Here is a 24,484-nt window from a genome sequence, read left to right as displayed (position 1 = left end):
CGTACCGCAGACAATCCAAAGAGGAAATTAATTTTCTAAATGCTTTGCATGAAAGTGGAGCACTTTTTATCGGTCAGATAGCCACATTATAGTTTAATTAATTAAAGCTCAGTTGGCTATTCAAAGTATCCCAATGCATCACTGCACTAAGTGCGGGCACAGATAAAGAATAATAATAAGAAGCGGTGTTCCAAAATGAATAGAAGCTTTGATCGCTGCGATGCACGGCCTCACTTCTGGTGTTACGTGGAAGAGATGCGCCTCATTGACATGCGTCCCGTGGCGCATCTATTGGCGGTCGGCGTGCAGTGCTCACTGGACCACGGGGCAGAAGTGATGCCAAGTCTCCACAGAGCATCGACGAGGAAAGCAGATTGTATTTTTAAAATTGATCTCTCCCCTTGGAAAAAAAGAAATACAACAGCAATTATACATTGTTATCATTCTTGCAATAGCAATAGTAGATTTCAAATTGATTAAATAGTCTTCTGTCACTTATGTGGGAGATAATTATGCCTAATTATGTGATGAGAATTTGTGAATTGGATAACTGGGATCTGAATTAGCTGTGGCTTTTTTCCAAACCCGTCATTGGGTTTTTCTAAACAGATGAAAAGGTGTACAAATGACCTTCTCTCAAATCAGTTTTAACTTTGATTAAATTTCTTTATAGTGCTCACTGCTTTCAGTACATGTATGTGGAAATTATATATTTTTTTTTATCCAATAATATTTCAGCCTTAATGTGCTGCTTTGTCAAACTAATCTTCACAATCAGTACAACCAGCTAATTTAAACTAGATCAATAACGGGGTCTCTATTTTTAACCGATCAGACTTAAAACTCTGAGCTGGCCCTCAACGACAGCAGCCTTTCTCTATCCCCTGATTGGTCCGTCCGAACAAAACTTGGTACCATCAAGTTCGCTGACTAAAACATCGGTAGCTCATGAAATTGTCTTGCATGTACAGTATGTCTCTATGTCTTGCCCAGGTGGTCAAGGCATGCACGCTAGAAGGAGCACCATAATGTCAATTGAGATGAAGCAAAATATGTGGTGCAAAACATTGAATTCACATTTTATGACATTATCGTACATTTGTAAAAAATTATTATTTTTTTTTTTGCGGCACGGTGGATCAGCTGGTGAAGCGTTGGCCTCACAGTTCTGAGGACCCGGGTTCCATCCCAGCCCCGCCTGTGTGGAGTTTGCATGTTCTCCCCGTGCCTGGGTGGGTTTTCTCCGGGCACTCCGATTTCCTCCCACATCCCCAAAACATGCAACATTGATTGGACTCTCTAAATTGCCCCTAGGTGTTATTGTGACTGTGGGTGTTTGTTTCAATGTGCCCTGCGATTGGCTGGCAACCAGTTCACGGTGTACCCCGCCTCCGGCCCTTTGACAGCTGGGATAGGCTCCAGCACTCCCCGCAACCCTAGTGAGGATAAGTGACAAAAGAAAATGGATGGATGGATGGATGGATGGATGGATGGATGGATGGATGGATGGATGGATGGATGGATGGATGGATGGATGGATGAATAAATTTTTCAAGAGGTTAGAACAGAAGAATTGGATTTCACCTCATTTCATTGGGGAATGATGATTTGAGATACAAGTGTTTTGATTTGAGAACAAGTGGAACATAAAATGGATGGATGGATGAATGTACCATTACCTACAGTGTATACTATTTACTTTAATATTTTTCTGAATGATATAAAATACTAGCCCAAGGTTGGGAAACATGTTTTAAGTTATCTTCTGTCTTCTATCTGAAAGATAGTTACTTAGTTTCAGTTGGCACAACCACAATTAGGGATGAGAATCGATAAGAATTGGGATCTGTGTCACAACCCATGTTTATTTAACTCATCTCGAAACTGACTAGCATAAGGGCATCCAAAACAGTAATACCACAACCGTCTCCTCTTTAGCACCCCATCAAGTCTTACCGATTTACATTCAATCCAACTCCCAATGTTTCACTAATGTACTGCACTTCAAATTGACAGGTGTTTCTCATACAGTGTAATGGAAAAATTAATGAATGCAGCCCTTGCACCTCATTACATTGGGTAGATAATTTTTGTGACTGGTAAGTTTTGAAACAGTTGAAGCACTACACTGCTCTGTTTGATGCAAAAATGTCTGACAGCTACAGTGATTGGGTTTCCTGGAAGCACGATGTAAACAGTTTTGAGGCATCTCTCTTATTTAATCAAGCACTGTTACAAAGAGCTCAGAGATAATAACCAGCAGCAGATTGGGTGAGTAAGAGGAGCGACAATTTAGTCATTCACAGTTTAAGGCACTCCAGCAACCACTTGTTTGGGCAATGAGTATTGCAATAGCGGGCTGAGAGCCAAAACCCCCAAAGCTGACGTTAGAAAGCGAAGACGATTTATTCACTCTGGATACCAACCATGTTTGCTGTTGCTGGTTCTTGTTTGTATATAAATTGTGGTTTTCCTTTTGATTTTAACATAATGTTTTTGGACTTTGTACTTCATTTTGCTAGCACTTTGATTCATCACTGTCATCACCTTCACTTACATATTGTAGGTGAGATCCCAGTCTTCATCATCTAGGTAACTCAGCGTGCTTTACATGATGAAAAGCATTTAAAAGCTCAAAAACAAGTAAACAATTGCAGCTCAGCACTTTTCTCAACCTCTGTTCCGCATGAAGAAATTCTGGTGAATTAAATCACTGAGAGCCTCATCCAAAGAGACGGGTTCATCAGTCTCATCATCAGCTGGAGTTTGAGGCAGGTCAGATACCCAGTTGAGGATCTCGCTCGGAGTGAGCGGGTTGGATAGGATTAGAAATGAGCTCATTAGAGGGACAGCCATAGTTGGATGTTTTGGAGACAAGGTTAGAGAGAGCAGACTTCGAGGGTTCAGACATGTCCAGAGGGGAGAAAGTTAGTATATTGGTAGAATGGTGCTGAGGATGGAGCTGCCAGGGAAACGAGCGAGAGGAAGACCAAAGAAAAGGTTGATGGATTTTGTGAGGGAGGACATGAAGACCGTGGGTGTTAAGAGAGGAAGATGCACGAGATAGGCTAAGATGGAAAAACATGACACACTGGGACAAGCCGAAAGAAAAAGAAGAAGAAAAGCAAAGATTTAAACCAAAGAGAAAAATAAAACCCTAAAGCACAGATGTGTTCAAAATTGCCAATATTCTGAATGTCATTTGACGGAATTTAAAAATCCTCAGCCAGATTGAAGATGTGACCTTGAGTATGGTAAGAGTCTTTGGAGTCTTAACATACTGAGAGATGTTAAATGTGTCCAGAATAGCAAAGTGTCCTTTTGATTCTTTTCCATGTTATTGTCAAGATGAATGCTAAAGTCTCCCATTAAGACAAAAAAAAAAAAAAAATAGCAGTCAGCACAAATAACTAACAGCGGTTCTGAAAATTCCTCTAAAAAAGATTGACATTCCATGCTGGAAGTGTATAAATTCTCAAATAACATTTGGATCACCTTTTACAAAAAAAAAACAAAAAACAAACTTAAAACAGCTAGAATCATATATCATATCATCTTGTTCTTTATTCGTTCCTCTGATTGTTTGGGTAACACTGATGACTCCACCTGCGCCTCATGCCTTCTTGTTTCTGCTTCTTCTGATTGTTTTGGTACAACCGTAGACTCATTCTGCACTTTTTGTCCTTCAGAAGCGTCAACAATGTTTTCCTTTCGTGCGACGTCCAGAGGAAAAATTTTTTTAGCCAATCTTGTTTATTTAGAAAGAAACCGCTCGTCTTGTAAAGATGTATGCGCAAAATGCAGTCAATAAAGCTCACAGATAGCGCAGTTCTTTTTTGAGCCACTTGTTTAACTGACTGAGCCTCCTGAAATATTCATCTTCAAACCCTTGGAAGAGGTCCACTCATCAAAAGCTTCTAAATTGTACTTTTGTTAGGACATCAATGAAATCTCCTTCCAGTACCTCTGATTGCTCCTTGGTAACATACAGGGCCCCTGTGTGTATAAGAACTGATTTCACAGTTGGGTGAATATTATAATATATCAATGGTCAAACAGAGTAGTTTGGTGTTCTTCTCACTGCACAAAATTTCGCATCCTTGACAGTTCCATCACCAATTATTAACGTTAGCACATTTTTAACATGCCATTTTTTTCTTGGGTATTTTTGTTTCCAACCTTTCCGTGGTGACCGGGATGAGTACTTTTGGCTAGGGTCAAAGTGGTTCAGATCTTTTTGTAAGTACAATGGCAATGTTTTGCATTAACTTGCATCCTTGTGGGTTTTTTTTTTTTGCCCTTGATTGGCACGATTGTCTGTGACCGCTCTCTCTGGGTTGGACCAGCACACAATGCTGGCCAGCCGGATTCCTCAGTAATCTGCTGGTGTGCCGTCGTCCTTTTTTGATGTTGTCCTATATGTTACGGGTTTGCTGCCAGGAAATTCCAGGGAGAACTGCTGGATGATCAACCGTATTACCGTTTCCACTGTCCACATTCATCCTCTTTGTAGAGCTAAGTAGATGTCTGTTAGCATGCTTCTGCTAACCATTTTGAGACATCGGTAGAGCACTTTCATTCCCCAACTGTACATTTACAGCCACATACACTTCAAGATGGTGGATTTTCATTTCCGTCTTCGTAAGCAGTCTGTGATAGTCTCCCGTGGAAAAGGTGGACATCTTGATTGCTGGTCTTGTTACTAATAGCAGGTCTGTACCAATTGGCAGGCCATACTCGGATAATGGTGAAGCACTATCTGAAAGTATTGGAACGTGGCAGCCACTGACTGTATCTACACAAAAAAAAATTACGTACCGTTTCAAAATATCTAGGTGATGCTGTTTCTCAGCAAGAAAATGTTTAAACAGGAGCAAAGCAAAAAAAAAAAAAAAAAAGACAACAACAAAATAGTACAATCATTCAGCAAATAAACTGTCCAAATGTTCCTTACAAGTGGTGGGCAATGAAGTTTTACCATCCAGATTCTGTTTTATTTTGTTTTAAAATGAAAAACGATGATGGGACATCAACTACTCAAGTGAGGTAAACCAGGAGAACTACAATATAATTTCAATACAAAGTACATTACTCTCAGCCCTTCTCTCTGGTTTGTTTTCTTATCCAATTTCTTATTCCATGAGCAATATTATAAAGTACACATACAACACAAGTCTGTCAAGTAATATTTAATTCCATTCATCTTTACTGTTCTTGTCCTTATGAGAGGCCCTTTCTTAGCTACCTTCATGCAAGAGACGGTACAACCTGGACTGCTAGCCAGCCAATTGCAGGGCAAATGTAGACAAACAGCCATTCATTCACACTTATATGCACACCCGTGGGCAGCTTAGAGCTTTCAATTAATCTAATGTGAATGCTTTTGGAATGTGGGAGGAAGCCAGCATACTGGGATTTACCAGTGAATTACTGCTCTGCGTTATCATCAGACTATGTTAAAAAATGTAACAAAATCTTTGTAAGGTTGCAGTTCCGACTCGCCTGACATTGGACCTGAATCCTTGGCTGTGCTCTGAAAAGCCTCAAAGCTTGCTGAATTGTCTGCCCAAGTTGCTTTGTATCATTTAAAACTTCACAAGGTCATAGCGCAACTAATATCCACTACTCTATATTAGGTTAGTGTGTGCACGCAAGTATGTGCGTATGTGTTTAAGTGGGCCTGTGTGTGCACACTCGTGTGTGTTTGCCTCACGATCCAACTTGACCCCACCACAGTGGATCATTGCGTGCAAACTGCATAGATCAGGGTCGTCATTAATAACTTCCAAGTTAATGATTTTTATCCTGCCTTTAAATCCTGTCTTGTTCAGTATGGTTGAATTCCAATTGAAAAATCTAACATCAGTGAATGAGTTAATAGATTAGATAGATAGATAGATAGATAGATAGATAGATAGATAGATAGATAGATAGATAGATAGATAGATAGATAGATAGATAGATAGATATAGATAGATAGATAGATAGATAGATAGATAGATAGATAGATAGAGATAGATAGATAGATAGATAGATAGATAGATAGATAGATAGATAGATAGATAGATAGATAGATAGATAGATTAGAAATTAAGTTATTAGAGGGACAGCCAAAGTTGGATGTTTTGGAGATAAGGTTAGAGAGAGCAGACTTTGATGGTTTGGACATGTTCAGAGGCGAGAGAGTGAGTATATTGGTAGAAGGGTGCAGAGGATGGAGCTGCCAGGCAAACAAGCGAGAGGAAGGACCAAAGAAAAGGTTGATGGATGTGGTGAGGGAGGACATGAAGACTGTGGGTGTTAGTGAGGAAGACGCACGGGATAGGCTTAGATGGAAAAAGACGACACGCTGTGGCGACCCCTAATCGGGACAAGCTGAAAAGAAAAGAAGAAGTGAATGAGTTAATGGGGTTGAGTTTAGGGCTCTCATATTCTGCCACACTAAACTGACTTTATGGACCTTGCTTTGTCCACTGAGACAGAGCCATGCTGGAACAGAAAAGCGACTTCTGGAAACTGTTCCCACTAAGTTGAATTTTCCATGTTGAATATTTCTATAAAACAGGTGGCCCATTAGAAGATCAGAGGATTCTCTCACGAGATGCCATGGCAGACATTAACATTAGTTTTGCTTTTACAAGATAACAGAGGCAGACTGGCGCCGCCGTCTCCGTCTGGACCAAACAAGACGAACTGCAATGCACACAAGACTCTGAGGTGTCTTGTGTTGGATTTACTGGCCCCTTATGCCCCGATAGTTTTAACATTGCATTACATCACTGGCGCCACTTGAGACCCACCGCAGAGCACGACACTGTTTACCGTCACCTGATTTGACGACTGGCAGGTGTCCATGTAGCGCTGAGTAGGAATGCTCATGATGGATTCTGGGAATTCTCGAATTTCATGACAGATTGTAGCAGCTGCTGTGTGCCATGCAATGCCGGGTCGTGATGATGAAACTGGGTTGACCTGCTTAATGAGTATACAGGCATCAGGAGGGAAAATGATTTTTTTTAAGGGGTGGCTCTAACAAAATCAGACATGGGGCATGTTTTGGGAGTGGGCGGGGGTTCTAAAATAAAATCAGCTGTCACACTCCATTCATCCGCCAGAGGTGGATACGCTATTGGAGCTGGTCTCCAACACTGACTGGGATTTGCTTTGGATTTGAAAGGACCCTGCTGGCTGGGGGTGCCGTGGCCATTTGAGTGGGATTCTACCTGTTGAGCTCTTTTCATAGATATATAACTCACCTTCTGTTTTTACCTGGTAGGTCATGAATGAATGGGACTTGACTGCGTGTGGCCACATTAGTTTGCCATTGGGAATGTTTGAACTGAAGGGAAATAGAAAACGAATAAACACCAAATTAACTCTGCAGTTTTAAATGCCACTTTGAGGAGAGAAGTGATTTGTTCTGCTTCCAAACAGACGGAGCTCCGCAATACTGCAGGTGTTGTGTCGCTCTGCTTGGGAGATACTTGACAAGCTATGAAATGGCCAGTACAGTGGAGTCATTTCCAATAAATCCCATGTTTATCGATAGCATTTTCAGACAGGAGCACTGTGACCTCACCGCTTTCATAAAAGCAAGATGGCCCTTCATGGCTGCGTTTAAAATAGGCTACACTTATTTTGGTGAGGCGCCTGGATAATTTCACTTTCTTGTTATTTGAGCTTGCTATCCAACATAACATGTCATTAGATAGCTTAGGGTTTTTCTGGTTGCAAATTTTACTATCTGCTATAACATTTAATAGTTTCTATATATAAAGTATAGCCCCTCAAGGGATAACTGGGAATTTGTCGCCAGTTACATAGTCATTGGCAGTAATTGAGTTTCATTCATTTATTAAGTTTAACTGTCCGTTTTATACAGTACACTTTCCTCAGAGCAAATCAATTAATTAAGCCCCCGATCAATAACGGCCAGCAACGTTAATTAATTCAATAAAAGGAGGCTATAAATGGTGCAGTGCTTCATTGCAGCACTTGCTTTGATTGTTTGTCTATTGACTTGATTGAAATTTGAGAACTTGATGTCTTGATGTTTTCTACCAAAAACAAAACATTTTTGAAACCTGGACACATAAAATCCTGAAGCTATAATAGACTGACAAAATACACTTGTGCCTTGAGTTACAAGTAAACCAACTTGAATGTGTTTTGAGATACAAGCTACCATTTGGCTGTTTTTTTTTTGGCCTGACTTCTGAGCACAAACTTGAGAAATGAGCACTGTATGGAGGAATTGAACTCAATACAACTCCCAAAATAAGCAACAGTTTGCCACTTTGTTTTATTATTTGTCAAAAGCTGTTTAACACAACTCACAGTTGAAGTTTATTGTCACGCTAAACATAAAACGAGAATTCCACATTGTGTATTTAAAACAACCATTTAACTTTTTTTTAATTGCCCTAGGAACAGCGGCTTAGCTTGATCCTTACAACCATGCAAAATACCATTGACGTGCTAAAAGTTAGTACTGCGGTTTTAGAAGCAACGAATATTTCACCACAAACAGTGGAGCAACAAATAGACATAGGATATAACAATACTCACAGGCATATATTATTTACATGTATTTATTATTTATTGTAAAAGGAATAATTACAGCATCTGAGTCATGAGAGTAAAAGAGTCACGTTCATGACAATAAAAGCTTCTTCTTCTTCTTCACATTAATAACAGAAGAAGAGGTACTATTTTTCCTTTTTATGTCTGCATCACTTTTTTTACTCTCATAGTGGTAAAAGCAGATACACTAAAAAGACCAGCACAATGAATTGGACTAGAGCACTGAATCATGATGCACAAGCTGTTTAATTCTTTACATTCTCTTGAATTATGTCTGTGTTTTTATAAATTGTATTATGTAGTACTAATTGAAAAAAAAACTTGTGGGGATGGAGGTTGGAACTAATTATTGGCATTTCCATTCATTGCAAAACAGAAAGATGAATTGAGATCTAAGAGTGGTCACGGAACAAATTAAATTTGTATCTCAAGGGAGCACTGCATAAGCAATAAACTATTATTAGTTTTGAGTTAATATGTAGGGCGGCACAGTGGATCAGCTGGTAAAGTGTTAGCCCCACAGTTCTGAAATCCCCGGTTCGATCCCAGACCTGCCTGTGTGGAGTTTGCATGTTCTCCCCGTGCCTGCGTGGGTTTCCTCCGGGCACTCTGGTTTCCTCCCACATCCCCAAAACATGCAACATTAATTGGACACTCTAAATTGCCCCAAGGTGTGATTGTGAGTGCGGCTGTTTGTCTCAATCTGCCCTGCGATTGGCTGGCAACCAGTTCAGGGTGTACCCCGCCTCCTGCCCGCTGACAGCTGGGATAGGCTTAAGCACTCCCCGCGACCCTCGTGAGGATAAGCAGTGAAGAAAATGGATGGATGGAGTCAAAATGTTCTTTTCCTTGCTTTTGAGTGAAATACTTTTTTTCTGAGAATGTTCTCCCAGTATGAGGTGACGATTGCCAATTGACTGAAACATGACAATACCTGTAAACAAAACCTGATAACAATTTCATGGCTGTGTGTGTGTGTGTGTGTGTGTGTGTGTGTGTGTGTGTGTGTGTGTCTTCAGCTGCTGGCAGCAAGCGTTTAAGCCGGGCAGGACCTCCTGAAACATTTTAACAGGAAGAATCAAGCACGGACTCGCTGTAGGGCCATCATGTACCAGGCCACTGTCGCCCAGCGAACAGACAAGACCATCCCAAGCAGGGTACTTTTTTGCATGGGCATTTCATATGCAACGTGAAAGCACAGCCGTAATATGCTGTCGTTAAAGTGATGTTTTTGTCGCTGTTCTACACAGCAACAATACTCTATCTGAAGTTGTCAGGTTGTATTCGTGGAGGTGGTGACAGTCGTGCAGGCGGGAGTGAGTCGGCAGAGGGGTCAACAGCCTTTCAAAAGTGTTACAAAAAGAGAAGCGAGTATAAATAGGAAGGAAACAAGACTCACTGAGCAGCTGTAAGGCGAGTGCTGAAAAGAGAAAATGTTACCTTCGTGGCTTTTCAGGAGTGAAGCTAGAGCACAGTTTAACATATGAGGTCAAACTCAATCTGTTCTAGGGCAGCCATGTTCTGATTGCATGTAGGAAGCTTTGTCCTGTAAATTAAGCACAAGCATTTAAAAGGTGGATTGTAATCTATGGGGACAAAAAGAAACAAAAATAAAACAAGTGCTTCCTCTACAGCAGTGGCCACAAGCAGGTTGCACAGAGAAATTGGATCATACATATTTTATTGCTCATTAAATGCTGAAAGAAGTTTTGTTTGAAAAGAAGGAGAAGCGGTTTTCCGTCTCTCTAATCTGTACACGTCAAAGAGCTTGTCTTGGTCATGTGATACAATTAGGCATGGGCCAGGGTAAGATTACTACAGTATAATAAGCATAGGGGGGGGGGATGGTTTCACTGCACCAGTGTTGCATTTACAGCTGTAAAATGCATTATTTTGAAATGTTTGAGTAAATAAAAACAACTTTATTTTCCACTGAATGCCCTCCGTGGGTACATTAGTAATAGTCAAACGGAAATAAAGAGTTTAATTTTCTAAAGAAACTCACAATGTAGTACAAAAGTCAAAGTACCTATTTCTCAGAAAATGAACTGCTCTTCTCCACTTTGTGAAGTAATGTCACAGCAGAAATGAATGCCACGCTAGAGAGTTATCTGCCCATAGAGTGAGTCTAGTATTTATTTCAGTAATTGTAGACACACCAACTCTCACAGCCGGTTGCAAGCATTCATTTCAAGGCAGCATGATAGAGGAGTAATATATTTACGTGACCGTAAATTTGTCAAAGGTTGATGGGTAACACAACTAAATGTGACAAAGGGAAAAGTCATGACTAGTTAAAACTGGTGTATACTTTGAAACTGGTAACTACGCCATGCCTGGAGACAGTATACAAACCCCAATTTCAATGAAATTGGACATTGTGTAAGATAAATAAAAACAGAAAGCAATGACTTGAAAATGATTTTCAACCTATATTCAATTGAATACACTACAAAGACTTAGATTTATTTAATGAGCAGCTTTATTCTTTTTCTTACAAATATTTACTTATTTGAGTTTGACTACATGACTACAAAATGTTCCAAAAAAGTTGAGAAAAGGGGATCTTTACCACTAGATTTCATCAGTTTTTGTGTTAACAATACTGAGTCAGTATTTGGGAACTTGAGACTCTAATTGTTGAAGCTTTGTTCTACATTCTTTCCATTCTTACTTGATGTACAATTTCACTTGCTCAACAGTCCAGTGTCTCTGTTGTTGCATCTTGCACTTCATAATACGTCACACATCTGTGGTCCTTTCTCAAGCTTTCTTTTTTCACAAAATTGGGTGTTGAGTTTTTTCTTTCCCATTTGGGAATTTAGATCAGGGGATGCAATTGAATGCCATTTCTGTGCATTTCAATGGGAAAATGTGATTTGAGAACATGACCCAGGAACAAATCAAACTCGCATCCCAAGGCACCACTGTCTTGCTTTATTTGAAACTAGTCAGGTTGGAGACTTCTACTTTGCAGCATGCTTAGCAGGCTGAAGATTAGCCTCGTGCGGGGTTGTGTCAAAGAGAAGCCCATTAATGATATTTCCTGCTTCAACAGGTCATGGAGGAGTCTGAGATCTGTTCCCTGCCTGGGGGACTTGCCAGTGTTAGGAAACAATTTAAGGCCCAGGAAACTACCTCGACTACCACATCACAAGCAACCCAGTTCCATTTCCAGCACAGCAGTGGGCAGGTACATATATTAGAGGCCAGTTTACGCAATTATGGGTGCCTATGCATGAAAGAGAATGAGATGTCTATCATTAAGTGAGGGGGAAACATTACTGGAGACAGGAATCCTGATGGCGTGCTTTCATTTAGCTCACTAATATGCATGGTTGCGCCCCGCGAAAATATGCCATTTATCCAGAGAATGAACACGGAGGTTTGTGATACATCTTACGTCGTATGCACCAACACATTTTGTGGCACAGTATGAGTGAACAGCACTGCATGTTCTTTGTCATCTCACCTCTCTCAGCATAAGTCATACTGGATTGCGTTGACGGTTGGGTCCCTGCTTGGTCTCAGCATGGCATACACGATAACGCTTCACCATGTGGCGCTGACTTGCATCAGATGAATACTAGGGGAGGGTGCGCAGATGGATGAGGCATATTTTTCTATATCGTTTGAAATACAAATAATATCAAGGCATGCAGTCTGTAGCAGAACAGTTCTCAAGTGTTGAATTACTTTACAGTGACGCACTGCATATTCACATTTCTGCACTAGCCAACTCCTACATTTCGGGATATTTTTTTTTTCATTCACTGCAATTACTGTTAGCTGATTTTGTGCTCAGGACAAAGCATTGTTTTGGCAAGGAACTATGTTCGAGTGAGCCAAGGACCTTCAGTTAAACAACAAGTGTGATCTGCCACCATCTCGTGGTATCAATCGGCAAGACTGCCCTAAATGGGCTCAAATTTGAGGCAGTGCAAGTACATTTTTCGTCTCCTGGCTCATATGTGACCAGTAAATTTGCTGAGTAAGCGTTTCCGCACACTCGCTGCATATCTGACCATTATCCTTGTTTTTACAGTTACAAGAAATGTCACACTCAGAGGTCTCAGTGTCAAGCGGCAGGCAACAGATGGTCACAGGCACTCAGCAGCTACTATCCAACGAAGAAAAAATGGTACAGTATTCATTATTGGATTCACTTGTTGACAAAATAACTTGGTCTGTGCCTGATTTAATCGATTGTGTTATTCATGCATTCCTTGGTGACAGAATGCATCTCCACAATCACACAAAAAAAAAGAACCCCCTTTTTTCTATTTATTATTTCCATTACTTCTGATGAAATGCTGATAGCCCAATTTTCTTTTCAATAAACCCAAAAAGTTAAAATACTTTCCAGTGAATGTTTACATTGCATTTAGCATAATATATAGTTTCGTTAATAGTTAATTTACACAGTTTTGATGTGCATGCATATCTGGAACATTATTTATACTGTACTGTAAAATATAACGGTAAGGTATACCTCAATTTGCTTGTGCATAACTTGCTAATGCTGTGCCCAGGAAATGTATTACTTTCTATTGGATTTGGCAAAATTAAAATTACTGGGGACTAACTACTCTTTGCTTCTCGTGTTAAATATTTATAGGTGTCAGACAGTGACAAAAACTTGCATAACCACCTTGATAGAAAGCATGAAGGTAAGGCATTGAGTCGCATTGTGTGAACACAACATTGCTCCCAACCTAATGGAAAGTGTCTTTATTGTCATTTCTATACTGATGAACAGAAGAGGAATTTCCGAGGTACACAACAAAAGAACTAAGGGCTCACTTTGAAAGAACTATAGAGGAAGCAGCTCCACATAAACCAATTAAGGTAATCACGTTAATTTTATATTTTTTAACAAACATTTTTAACACACAATTTTTCTGGACCGTTGGGGAATATTGGTTCAAGTGACAGCTACTTTGTTTTGGTAAGGTCTCATTTGACTGATGCTTTATCTGCAGATGTAATTAAAGATATGGAATAATTATGTGAGTTGTTTCAGGTTACTCACAAATATCACTTTTCAACTTACCCATTAATGTCACTTTTGTTCTTTAAAAAAAGATTGGACATGACATCAATCGCTCAAAGTGGTCCTCCTGTGTGACCCAAAATGACACAGTGACTAATGAGGTGCACCAAGAGTCAGCAGTCAAAGTAGAAGAGGACACATTGGATTCCATGATTGATTACGAGGACTTTCCACCACCTCCACCACCACCAGAAGCCATAGAAGACTTCGATTACCTTCCGCCTCCACCGCCGGATTTACTCCAAATGTCATCAGGCATTGAAAATATTCCCGCCACCCAGTACTCATCTGAAGATCCTCAAGGTTTAGTGAACTCATCCATAAATGTTCTCAGCAAAGAAGCTTTCATCAAGCAGAGGAGCATGTCTGAGTTGAAACGTCTGTACAAACACATTCATCCCGGAGTTCGGAAAAATATCGAAGAGGAGCTCTACAATGAATACAATCAATCTGTAAGCAACCACCATGATAATCAAGCTTACTTATATGAGGGTGAAGCTGATGTCAACAATGAGGAATCTGAACAGGAAGAGATAGTGCCTGGAGACGTCCAATCAAGGCGCTGGATGTTTGAAAATAAGCCACTAGATGCCATCAAGGATGAATCCCTGGCTGGATATGAAGACAACAATAATATTACAGAAAAAGAGATAATTCTTGGAAAGGATGTGAGACGGACGGCATGGATGTTTGAGACAAAGCCGATGGATGAGTTGGGTCCACGTGAGATCAACTCGATAGAGTACAGGAACAAGGTCAACAAGTTTGACAAGGGAGATGTCCGAGCTGCAGCATGGCTGTTTGAAACCCATACGATGGACAGTTTGAATAAAATGCACAAGGAACAGGAGCTCACCAAAGAGGTCGTATTTACAGAAGAGGACGGAAATGCCACCATTTACATGATTGACAATAAGTATATGGAAGGTCTTGGAGACACTGAGACAATCGATGAGACCCATCTTCTGAGCTTAAACTCGGTTGTGGAAGAACTCAACGATAACGAGAAAACCATAACAAGTACGTTTGACACTCAGTTTAAATGCATCATCATGGGACAGTCCAGTCAGATGCTAGAGATTAAATCTGTGCGCAAAATTGAAACTGAGTTAGAGAACTCAATTGCTTCACGTTGGCTTTTTGATACACAACCTCTTAATGTGAACAAACCTCTTTCATCTTTTAAGCTCGTGTGCAGTCTTTCCATGGAAGATGGTAACAGAGGAGACTGGGGCCGATGGTTGTTTGAGATCAAGACATTGAATTCCCTGACTGAGCTGGAAAGCTCAAAAACTGAGGGACTATTAGGGACAGATGTGCGCAAAAACTGCTTGGTGTTTGAAACCCAACCAATGAATACTCTCAAGGATGATTCAGATTCCACGACTTACTCAGTTGAAGAAATCATTGGGGGTAATGTTAGATTGGCGAGAAACTTCTTTGAAAGCAGCCCCCAAACAGAGAGGAAGAACCGCCCCGAAGTTGGAAAACTTAAAAAGGCATTGGAGAATGAAGAAATAAAAGGTGATGTGAAACATCAAAAGTGGCGGTTTGAGAGTCAACCTCTGGAGCTTATACAAGAGGACAAGAAAGAAATAACTCGAACAGTAAACATTGAGGAGGAACTCACACAGGAGGACGGGACAAGTTGCAGAGCAGATGTTCGTAAGAATTGCTGGGTGTTTGAGACTCAGCTAATGGATATTTTAAAAGATGATTCAAACTGTCTTCCATTGTCAAAAGACGAAATCATTGCAGGAAATGTAAAATCTGCCAGAGATTACTTTGAAACCATCCCAACTCAGGAGCCTAAGGAGCTTACAGAAGTGGGCAAACTGAAAAAAATTGTGATACCTACTGATGATCCTAAGGAACTTGCAGAGGTGGGCAAACTGAAGAAAAGAGTGGAACTTGATGAGGAGAGGGGGGATGTCCAACATCAGAAATGGCGATTTGAAAGCCAACCTTTGGAGCAGATCCGAGATGAGAAGAAGGAAGTCGTCAGAACAATCAACGTGGAAAAAATCGACAAAGTGGATGTTTTAAACTATAAGCAAATCTTTGAGAGCACAGATTTACACAGAAGAGATGAGTTTCAAAAGATCCATATTGAGGGTGTTACAAGTGGTTCAGTGCAATCCAACAAAAAACTATTTGAGTCCGGGCTCTTGTATGCCATGGAGGACAGCTCAGGACACTTCCATGAGGTGAAAACAGTACGTCATGAAGAGATGGTTCGCGGGGATGTGACAACATACAAATGGATGTTTGAAACACGACCAATCGACCAATTTGATGAAAGCATTGACAAATACCAAATAATTAAGGGTGTATCCAGACAGGAAGTAGAATCTGGTGATGTTAAGACTGCCAAGTGGCTGTTTGAGACACAGCCACTTGATGCCATCAAGTACTTCAGCAACATTGAAGATGAGGAAATAGAAAGTAAAGAACAAGACATTGTGAAAGGAGATGTAAAAAACTGCAAGTGGCTATTTGAGACCCAACCAATGGATGTCTTGTATGAAAAAGTGGACATAAACATTGAAAATCAGTGTGAAGAAATGCTAAAGGGAGATGTTAAATCGTGCACATGGCTTTTTGAGACGCAAGCCCTTGATACAATACATGATGAGACAGAAACTGTGTTCAAACCATGCACTGTGAATCAAGAGGACATTCAAGGGAAAGATGTCAGAACGGCGTGTTTTCTCTTTGAGACTGAAAAACTAGAGAATCTTTCTGAGGATGATGCAAGCTCCTTTAAACGAGTCACAGAGATTGACGTTTCATCTGGAGATGTGTCAAGAAAGAAACACATATTTGAACACAGCACCTCCGATATCATGACATCAACGTCAGAGGAAATGATGCAGCATCTCAAGAGAGCCCAGACAGCGGATATACAGAAAGGAAATGTAGTGACCTGCAAATGGCTCTTTGAAAATCAATCAATAGATACTATACATGACGGTCAAGAGGTAATGCTGACAAGCCGTACCGTAACTGACGTACACGGAGGGGATGTAGACAAGGGCCGCTTCATCTTTGAGACCTACTCCTTGGATAAAATTAAGGAGTCAGCGTCTGAAGCTGAGCAGTCCACAATGCAAAAGATTGCTCGCAATGATGAAGAGAAGGGGGATGTGAGAAATTACACAATCCTCTTTGAAACTCAGCCTCTTTATGCTATTCAGGACAAGGAGGGCCAATATCATGAAGTTACCACAGTCACCAGTGAGGAAGTGACACGAGGAGATGTAATCGGAACCCGGTGGTTGTTTGAAACCAAACCCCTTGACGCTATAAAGGACTCCGATGAAGTTTACATAATTAAATCTGTCACACAGCAGGATGACCAAAAAGGAGATGTCATTTCTGCCAAGTGGAAATTTGAGACACAGCCACTTGATAGGATTTCGGAAGAAAAAAAGACGTTTACAAAGACTGTAGATGACGTTCAAGGCGGCAATGTTAAAATAAATAAAAATTGGTTTGAATCTGATACGCCGCTGGATTTTGTCAGAACAGTCAATGTAAGTGAAATACAGAAGGGTGATGTCAGATCAGCCAAATGGAGATTTGAGACCCAGTCAATTGATAAAATACGGAGCCTGAGTTCGGAAAACCTGATTGAGACAGTTAAAAAGGAGGTGGTGGAAAAAGGAGACGTGAAGCGTTCAGTTTGGCTGTTTGAAAAAAATCCTTTGGATCACATTAAAGAGGTCGATGAGGATGAGGAGACACATGTCACTCAAGAGGAAATTGTCAAAGCAGATGTAAAGTCAGCAACATGGCTGTTTGAAACAAAACCTTTTGATGACTTCAATGTGACAAAAACAGAGAAGACGGAAATCTTGGGCAAGAGCATTAAGGGAACACTTGAAGAGCTTTACAGTCAGAAAATGGTGACATCAAAAGGAATACTCATCCAATCTGATGAAATCGGGGATGTTAGGATGGCAAAATACAATCTAATGAATCAGCAAGCTCCTGAGATTCAGCGGGAGGAAGTAATCAGAGGCGATTTGCAGACCATTATGATGAACCTCCTGAACAGACAGGAACAACAGGGGCGGCAGGTGGTTATTGAGTCGGAAGAGAAGGGCAATATCAGTTCAACAGTGCAGCAGCTTTTCAACCAAGAGAGCAAAAAAAGTATCGAAAAGGAAGAAATTATACGAGGGGACATTCAGGAAGCCATAAATAGCCTTTTTAATGATAGTGGCTCACTCCAACATGGACTTCTCATTCAGGAGGATGAGAAGGGCGACGTACGGATGACAATGTATTCCCTTCTGAACAAACAAGACTGTGTTAGTGTAGAAAAAGAGGATGTGGTAAGAGGGGATATAAAGAGTGCCATGAAAAGACTCACCACCCAAGATCAGCCTGACCTCACAAAGAGAATAACCGTCGATGAAACCGAGAAGGGAAATGTCAATTTTTATTCCACATGTATTGAATCTGGAGCCCTCAGTTATCTAAAACAGCTCAATCTAGACCCCGATGAAGCGTTACCTGAAACAGTAGAAAAAGAAAAGATTCTTGGTGGTGACGTTCATAGCATGAAAGTCATTCTGAGTGAAGACCAAACCCTGATAGAGCGCACAGTGGATGATATCATACCGGGTGATGTTCACAACACGGTAAAAGTTTTCATGACGGAGCCGACCGTCTCATCAGAGAGTCTCCTAAAGGAGGAGATTGTTAAAGGCGATTTGAAAGCTACATTGACTTCATTGTCAGAGTCAGTGAACCAGAGATTTGTTGTGGAGAAAGAAGAGGTGGTGAAAGGGAACATACCCAAAACAATGCGATGCCTAGAGAGGGCACAACATCGTCTCAAGGAAGTAGAGAAGCCACATATCATCCCTGGGAACATCAAAGGAGCTCTGAGATCCCTTGAGGAATCTGCAACTCCACGAGTCGAAGCCATCATGGAGGATCTAGTTTCTGGAGATGTTAAGGCCACATTAAAATCTCTGGAACTGGCAAAGCAAACAGTGCATGAGGTGGAAAAGGAAGAAATTGTGAGGGGTGATATTCAAACAGCAATGCAATGCCTACATGATGCTTCTGCTGAAAAGAGAACATGTCAACGGGAAATAGATGTCCAGGGGGATGTTAAAGGAACAATCCAGCTCTTTACAATACCTCCTTCTTCTACCAGAATGCTAAGGAGCTTGAGCACTGAGGAGGAAGAAGTGAAAGGTGATGTCAAGATGTCAATTAAGTCCTTATACGAAACACAAGAACAATCTTTGATAGATAAAGAAAAAGTGATAAAGGGTGATGTGAAAGGCATGATTAAATCACTTATGGAAACAGCACACCGTGAAACTCCCAAAGGTAAACCCGGCTCCCACAAAAGAGCTAGAAGAGTTAAGCAGAGTCCTCCTGTTGAGAATTTGAGTGCTGAGATACAGAGGAACGCACAAAAAATCAAAACTGCAGTTTCATCTGAAAGTCAGTCTGGTGTTAATGAAACAAAAACCATTCAATCCAGGTTTTGTACAGTGGAAAGGAGTACCACGCAATCAAAAACAATTCTCGAGCACAAAACCATAACACAAAATCACGGCATCAAAACATTAAAAACAGAATTCTGCAATCTAAAGCCAAAGGGAATGATACAGTTAAATAAGAATAAAGTACAAACAGATGTTTACACCATCAAAGGACAAGTGCTAGAACCAGATTTGCCTCTTCCTTCTCCGCCTCCACCTGTGGTAGATATTGACCTTCCTCCACCACCTACGCCGCCCCCTCCATGTCTGGATTCTGACATTGATCACCTCCCTCCTCCACCGCCACCAGCTACCAATGAGCAGGACATCCTCCCACCACCACCACCTCAGCGAGAACTGGAAAGAATGCCAAAACAAGCAGTTCATGTTTCACCAGCAGATGCTAAAAAGATGGTGGTAAAGAAAGTCAAAGCTCCAACTTTGTGTCCTGTCCCAAATCTTAAGCCTGAAGTGGAAGCATACCATGCAGTAGAGTTGACCCAGCCCATAACGGCAGCATGTATATCCAAAACAACGGAAGCCCCACCTCCACTGGAATTGCCACAAGCAGCGGGGAAGGTTTGCATCTCTCCTGTAAGATTCACACCGCCTTCTTCCCCCTTGCCTCAAATGAGAGCGAAAACGAGTAAATTTAACACCCCTTTGATAAAAGCGGAGGAAAAGTACCGGAAGCATAAAGAGAATAGCACTCCTCCAAGCACTCCAACTCCTCCTCATGTAAATGACTCACTTTTTACTACACTTCAGAATATTCCCACTGAAGACGTAAAGCACACAAATAATATACCCAAGATAAAACAGGCTAAAACTGAAAATGCAGCTTTGATACTTAAATTAGACTCCTCATCATGTGATGCATCCAAGCAGGTTGTTATCTCCAATACTATTCAGAACAATGTCAGCACCAGTCATGAAAGAATTCTCACAGGGTCTGCCGCAATATCATCTGCCAAACAGGAAATGGTTTCTAATGAGTCTTCTAAGGTCGTCACCGTTCAAGAGAGCTCTTCCGGCACTGCTGTGAGACAAAGTGTACGCAAAACAAAACAAAAAATAGTTTCACTTTCCTCCCATGTGTCAACTCAGGCTGTCATTGCTGACCAAAGTCATACAACTTTCACTGATTTTGCAAACACTGAAAAAGAAACTGCTATTGAGAAGAAAGATGTGAAAAATATGATAGTAAGGGGAGCTGATATAATTGAAAGAAAGATGGATGATGGAACAGGCATAGATAAGACTACAGACCTTGTTAAAATGGTGAAACCTGAAACCACGGAACAGAATGCAAAGAAATCTCATTTACAGTCCAAGAGAAATGAAAAAACTGAGTTATCTACTGATCAATCTTCAACCAAAAACCATGGCACTGTCTCCGATGAACCAAATCAAACGGAAAAAACAGAAGCCACTGGGACTGTAAAAATGGGCAAAACAAACCAAAAGGTGAAAAAGAACAATAAGCAGGAAAAGCAGGTTGATGCAAAGTTGGAAGAAGAGAGAAAGACACAGGTAAAAGTGAATAATGCCACCGCACTGAAAATAATCAATGAGTCAAATGAGATAAAGACAGAATTAAAGCAGGAGATAATGAAAGAGTCTCCCTGCCCAATTGATGATGTTACGATGAATTTACCTGACAGCCAAACAGCAATGTCAACACTAACAAAGAAGAAAAAGAAGTCCAAAAAGGCTAAAGGTGGGGCACAGTGGAGTACACAATTAACTCAAAGTAAAGATGCTGGCACAGAATCAAAGACGGCCATCACAGAAACATTGAATGAAACAATTGCTGCTTCCCAAATTCAAACATGTGTCACAGAAAGGAATGCGCAAGGAGCCTTGATGACAGAAAGTAAAGACGACAAGAAGTCCCAGCAACTAGAAGAACATGAAAATCATCTGAAGGGATTACAAAAGAAGAAAGCAGTGACAATTGCTCAGAAGAATGCACAGGCGTCACTTAAAGAAAGTCATGCTGACCCAATTAAAGGGCCATTTAAGTCAGAACAAAATGAAATGGTAACATCAGTGAGAAAAGTGGTTTCTAAAAAACCACAGGTTTCAGCCTTAATCCCTTCTATCACAGGGATGCAAATTGTTTCCAAAACTAGCCTTAGTACATTTTCAGATTGCCTCAGAAGCCCACAGGTGCCTCACAAATCAGGAAATTCTGTTGCACCGACTAATCTGCCTCCAAAAATTGATATGAAGGAAAAGCACGAATCAGAGTCTGTTGCTGAGATAACTGCATGTACGAAAATATCCAAGATCAGCACTGGTTCTACAAAAGTACAGAAGCAAACAAAGAAAGAGACCTTAAATGAAAGCAAGAAAGAAGAACAAACCGATCTTCGAGCTCCCTCACCATCTCTGAGAACTCGGTCTCCCTCTCCTACATTTATCACCATTGAATCCATTCGGAGGACTGACTCGCCCCAGAGAGTCACTCCTTCACCTCCACTCCTTCACAGGCCGGCCACACCTCCTACCCCGCCACCCCGCCACTGTGACACCCCGACGTCACGTCGCTGCAACACACCAACGTCTCGACTGACAAGAATCACACCCTCGCCGACGTTTGACCTCGCTGAGAATTTGCCGCGTCTTAAGGAAACCGCGGCCAAGCTCTCACGTGGCATTACCCCACCACCGTTACTTTCCCCACAACTAATATCTGAAATCGTGGAAACACCTGCGTCATTCCATCGGCAAATCAAACTTGAGGCCACCAATACCTCAGAGGAGACCTCCACAAACAATTTATTAGAGGCTGTAGAAAAAGGTACACCTGAAGATCCAGAGGCTATAAATGCAAATATAACCCAAAGTAGCTCTGACGTCAAGCCACCACTTTGTAATGATGTCCCTGAAGAGACGTCAGAGTTGTCTTTGGCTTCAGTCAGAGAAAAGAGGGAGTTTTTTGAAGAGGCCCGAAAGGCTGAAATAAATAAAACTTATACACGGAAGGAACCAATTGCTATCCCTGAACGACTGGGTCCAGACCTGGAGGATAGTGATGAGGAATACGTGTTTAAAGAAAAGAAAGATCTACCCAAAGCAGACTTGGCTGGTCTTGCAAATAATTTTGAACCAACGGATGAAACGGTTGTCAGCAAGGCGTTAGTCCCACCTGCAGAATGGTTTTACAATGAAGGTGAAGATTGCGTCAAAAAGAAGGAAGATCTTTCAGAAAGGGCAGTGGCAGCTTTTGACATCCAGGGGCTTAAGAATGTTTTTGAAACGAGTGTGCAAAAGTTCTCTTTAGATGAGCAGAAAGGGGGTCGAGAAACGTCAGTCGACACATCAAAGTTGCAAAGTCCTCCAGAGATGCAGGAAGGCTTAAAGGAGAGCTTTGCCCTCCCTCCTCATGGAAATGTGGTAGAAATTGTACAGACAGATCCATCAGACTGCTCTGAGAGCAAATCAATCACGGAGCATTTTTCAAGCGTTGATGTTTTTGGGAGCAAGGTCACAACGACAAGTGTCAGTCAGCAGTCTGGCAGCGTGTCAAGACAGCCGGCTCCTTTTTCCTATGCTGACGCGGTGAAAAGGAAAGGGGTGGCGGCGAGGAGAACACAAACCCGTGACGAAGACGCCACCGAGAACATGCTGAAAAACTTCCACCAAACCCGGAACGAGAGCTACACTGTGTCAGAAGTAAGGACGTCACAACCAACAAGAACAACAACTCATCAGGCTCATCAGACAACCATTGTCTCCGGTAAAAAAAAAAAAAAAAAATAGGAAGCATGAACCATGCGGAAACTGGGGCACGGATGGAAAATCTGCTTTTGCTTGGTTAGAAAAAACAATTAACATCTGGATTATGTGGTCTGCACAATTTATTTCATCCTCTGATTAAGATAAGATACTAATATCATGAGAAACTACACAACATGGGCATTTTTTTTATCCTTTTTAGTGGTGCATAGGCTTGTCATTTCAACAACCCAGAAAATTCCACTGATGGAAGGAATTACCGGTATCCTGTATATTTTCTAACTCAAAGCAGATATGAAATGCATTTTTTCTTGGATTTCAAAATATTTGCATAAATGGGCCGGTTTTGTGCATGAGGCATGGACTACTGATCTTCAACTCCCGAAATGCTTGAGTGACAAACACGTTACCATGTACATTGGGGATCTAAATTTTGCCCGTCAAAAAAGCTAGCTAGTTCACCAAAGGTGACCCGCTCAGTCGCTGAGATTGTATGCGCCTCAGCCAGGGTCTACAGAGGCCTTTAAGGTACAAAAGCCCATGCGATGGCTAAGCAGTCCACAGCAAATATGGAACTTTGTTAGCTTAATAGGCTGCTTGTTTCTAAAACTGTAATATCGTCAGTAGTCAATAGCGGTGTGTCAATGTATTTTATTCAAGAAAATGAGCTGAAACTCATTGCTCAAAAGAATTGCTACAGTATATTACTCAACATTTCATTATTATTGGGACTTATGTTGAATCCCAGATTCACACATGCTCACCAATCCAATAGAAAGTACTTATTTGTGCATAGTGCCTGGCAAGCAGTTCAGGGTGTACCAGGCCTCTCGCCCAAAGATTGCTGGCATAGGTAAAGTGATACAGAAAATGGACGGCTGAATGGAAGGAAGTCAGATTAGAAATGAGTTTGAGTACAACGACAATGATGGAAAGTGTTTTACATGTTTTTGTGTTTTGTTTGTTTTTCATGAGACACACTGGCCGCATAAGCATTTTGATTTGCAGATGAGTGACGCATGCTTTGCTCTGCATGTGCTCACACAATTATCAAACACAATAGCTTTGGACAACAAATTAAAGAGTTTCAATTTGTCATTTTTACCCCAACAGGCTCGAGTTCCCAAGTCAGAGCTCTGCACAGTGTGTCGAAGGAGGGTTTATCCAATGGATGGATGGCTAGTGGACAGAAAAAAATACCATAAATCCTGTTTCTTCTGTGAACAATGCAAAAGTAAACTAAGGTAAACGTGGTCGTCTTCATTTTAAAAAATAATGCACCTTTTATGCTGCGCTGAATGGAAGACACCCCATGTCTATTGCAGCCTGGGAAATTACGTCTCTCTCCACGGACACTTCTTCTGTCTGCACCACTACAAACAACTCCTCAAGTCCAAAGGGATGTACAATAATGAACTCGGCCAGAAAGCTCCCACAGGAACCAGCGGAGTCATCCCACTAGACCCGAAACTCAAATGGAGATATTCAACAAACATCCCCAATTCAGTTGACAGGAACAAAACACACGCTGGTGAGATTGAAACGACAAAAGCATTTGATGAGCGCAAACCGCAGGGCAGCAAGATATCACTCG

At 41.2% G+C, this 24,484-nt stretch overlaps 1 protein-coding gene across 1 annotated transcript; it reads left to right on the top strand.

Annotated features, from left to right (window-relative positions):
• The first annotated feature begins 7,342 nt into the window (after positions 1-7,342).
• Positions 7,343-24,354, top strand: xirp2b (xin actin binding repeat containing 2b). Its single transcript, XM_061842230.1, has 9 exons — positions 7,343-9,740; positions 11,642-11,776; positions 12,629-12,886; positions 13,202-13,253; positions 13,343-13,431; positions 13,669-15,462; positions 15,520-22,891; positions 24,004-24,134; positions 24,216-24,354. The coding sequence occupies exons 1-8, from the start codon at positions 9,690-9,692 to the stop codon at positions 24,093-24,095; spliced, it is 9,843 nt and encodes a 3,280-aa protein (XP_061698214.1). The 5' UTR covers positions 7,343-9,689; the 3' UTR covers positions 24,096-24,134; positions 24,216-24,354.
• The last annotated feature ends 130 nt before the right edge of the window (positions 24,355-24,484 follow it).

The sequence above is a fragment of the Syngnathoides biaculeatus genome, chromosome 14 (genome assembly GCF_019802595.1).
Source record: "Syngnathoides biaculeatus isolate LvHL_M chromosome 14, ASM1980259v1, whole genome shotgun sequence".
In the NCBI taxonomy this organism is placed as follows: domain Eukaryota; kingdom Metazoa; phylum Chordata; class Actinopteri; order Syngnathiformes; family Syngnathidae; genus Syngnathoides; species Syngnathoides biaculeatus.
The sequence above is the reverse complement of the archived record's forward strand: the minus strand, read 5'-3'. Positions and strand labels throughout refer to the sequence as shown.